Source organism: Cynara cardunculus, assembly GCF_001531365.2.
Source record: "Cynara cardunculus var. scolymus isolate 2C chromosome LG 14, CcrdV1, whole genome shotgun sequence".
NCBI lineage: Eukaryota > Viridiplantae > Streptophyta > Magnoliopsida > Asterales > Asteraceae > Cynara > Cynara cardunculus.
Window position 1 is genome coordinate 2,052,209 of NC_037541.1, and position 2,004 is coordinate 2,054,212.

At 41.9% G+C, this 2,004-nt stretch overlaps 1 protein-coding gene across 1 annotated transcript; it reads right to left on the reverse strand.

Moving 5' to 3' along the window:
• Positions 1 to 604: 604 nt before the first annotated feature.
• On the reverse strand, positions 605 to 1,707 carry LOC112526617 (ethylene-responsive transcription factor 4-like). Its single transcript, XM_025136977.1, has one exon. It carries the CDS (start codon positions 1,672 to 1,674, stop codon positions 940 to 942), a length of 735 nt encoding a protein of 244 aa, XP_024992745.1. The 5' UTR covers positions 1,675 to 1,707; the 3' UTR covers positions 605 to 939.
• Between the last annotated feature and the right edge of the window lie 297 nt (positions 1,708 to 2,004).

A 2,004-nucleotide genomic window follows, 5' to 3' on the forward strand; every position in this document is an offset into this window, starting at 1 on the left:
CTTCAAAAACTTATTATTACCGGTTTGATACCGGTATAAACTGTTTATCCAAACACTTAAAAATGCTTATTACCGGTGTCACACCAGAATAAATTAATAAGTTGTTTTAATAAACAATTCCAAACACCCCCGAAGTGGTCAGAATGATTAATGCAAATTAAAATATAAATATTTGGTAATATTTTTCAAAGAATTTAAGGTGTTGAATGGTTAAGGAAGGGTCGGGAGACAAAATCAGAAGGTTTTTAAACCATTAAGAGATGAATTTTTTTTTTTTTGCCAAATAAAATTTATCTCTTAACGATACAAAGACTATCTATTAATGAAACTATTAAAAGGTAAAAAAACAACCATTTAGTTATTTCAAATATATGACAATTAAGTTTAAAAAAAATGTTTTTTAACTGAAAACTTATTTAAAAATCAATTCACCAAATTACCCATTTGGTAAACAACCTGACGTGTGCATTTCAAGATGGACACAAACTGTTGTTCATGTGGATTAAAGGCAAACTTGAAACTCGTGCATCGATGGCTATGTAAACCGTACTATTCCGCCGGCTGTTTCGCCGGAAATATGCAAAACAAGTAAGATGAATCGAAATGTAAAAATCGCCGATCTATAATATTTGATACCGGAAAACTTGTAGCAAGCCACGTTTAACATAAACGGCGAAGAATTCTACAAAATGCGATTACAAATTCAGGCATATGTTGCGGAACAACAGAAGGAGAAATTACACCGAAGCTTTCTCTAAATGTTGCAAAAAAAATTGAGATCTGATTTAGTATTTACAGTCAACAATGGCGAGGTTCGTAGATCGACGGAAGAGATCATACCGCTAAACTTCATCCTTGATAGCTACTCGATTGTGAGAAAAAAGTCTGTAATTTTAGGATTTACTGTTGGAATTCATGATTTGATATTTTAGATCATAATCAGGAGGATTCAGCTGGTGGCGGAAGGTTGAGATCTATTATCAAGCGTTGCGATGCCGGTGTAGGTAACGGCTTCAAGTCAACAACAGAGGATGAGTTCGAGTCATCGCTCACAGATTGCCGGAAAGGCAGGGCGGACGAATCGTAGCCACCGCTGTGGTGAACTTGCACTTTTCCGGAGAGGAAGATCCCGTCGGGAAAATAGAACATCTGATTCGACGGCGGGGTGAAAAATCCGGTAACGGCACCTGTGGAAGGAGAAAAACAGTACATATTCTTCTGGTGAAAAGGAAACTGCACAGCCGGCGGAGCAGCAACGCCGTACGAGAGATTGAGATCCAACGACGGCACGACCGATTCCGCTTCCCGACTCGGCGACTCAATGGTACTACCCTGACTCGTGCTCTGTTGACTCACATAACTCGCTTTCTTAAACAACTCATCTTTTTGCACCTTCAACAAACCATTATCGTCATGAATAGGAAAATTAGTCTTGGCCTTAGCTCCACGAAACTCACGCGCCGCCGCGTCGTACGCCTTAGCCGCCTCCTCCGCCGTATCGAAAGTCCCTAACCACACACGAGTTTTCTTGCCGGGATCACGAATCTCGGCAGCGTACCTCCCCCACGGCCTCTTCCTTACCCCTCTAAAATGCGCCTCTTTCACTTGCACACCAACACCGGCGCTGCCGCCGTTAACTTTAACGGCAGTCGGCGTTCTATCTCTAGGAGCCATAGCATAAAATATTGACGGTAGAAGGAAAGGAAAGAAAGAAAGGGTTTGACGGCAGTTTAGGGAGAAAGGAGAGAACGAGTGGTTGATTATATAGGGGAAAGGAGGGTGAGAACCGGTCAACGGAAGGAGCGGAGAGGGGGGCAGCCGCCCATAAAGGCGGGGGGGTTACGTGGCATGGCGGCATCGTTTTTTTCTGTTTTTTTTTTATATTTTTATTTATACGTATTTATTTTGCTGTCTGAAGCCGTTGAAATGAAGGGAGAATGGAACGCGTGAAGGTCCGGCACTGTTACTCACGCGCTACTGATTGTGCGGTAAGATTTGTCATTA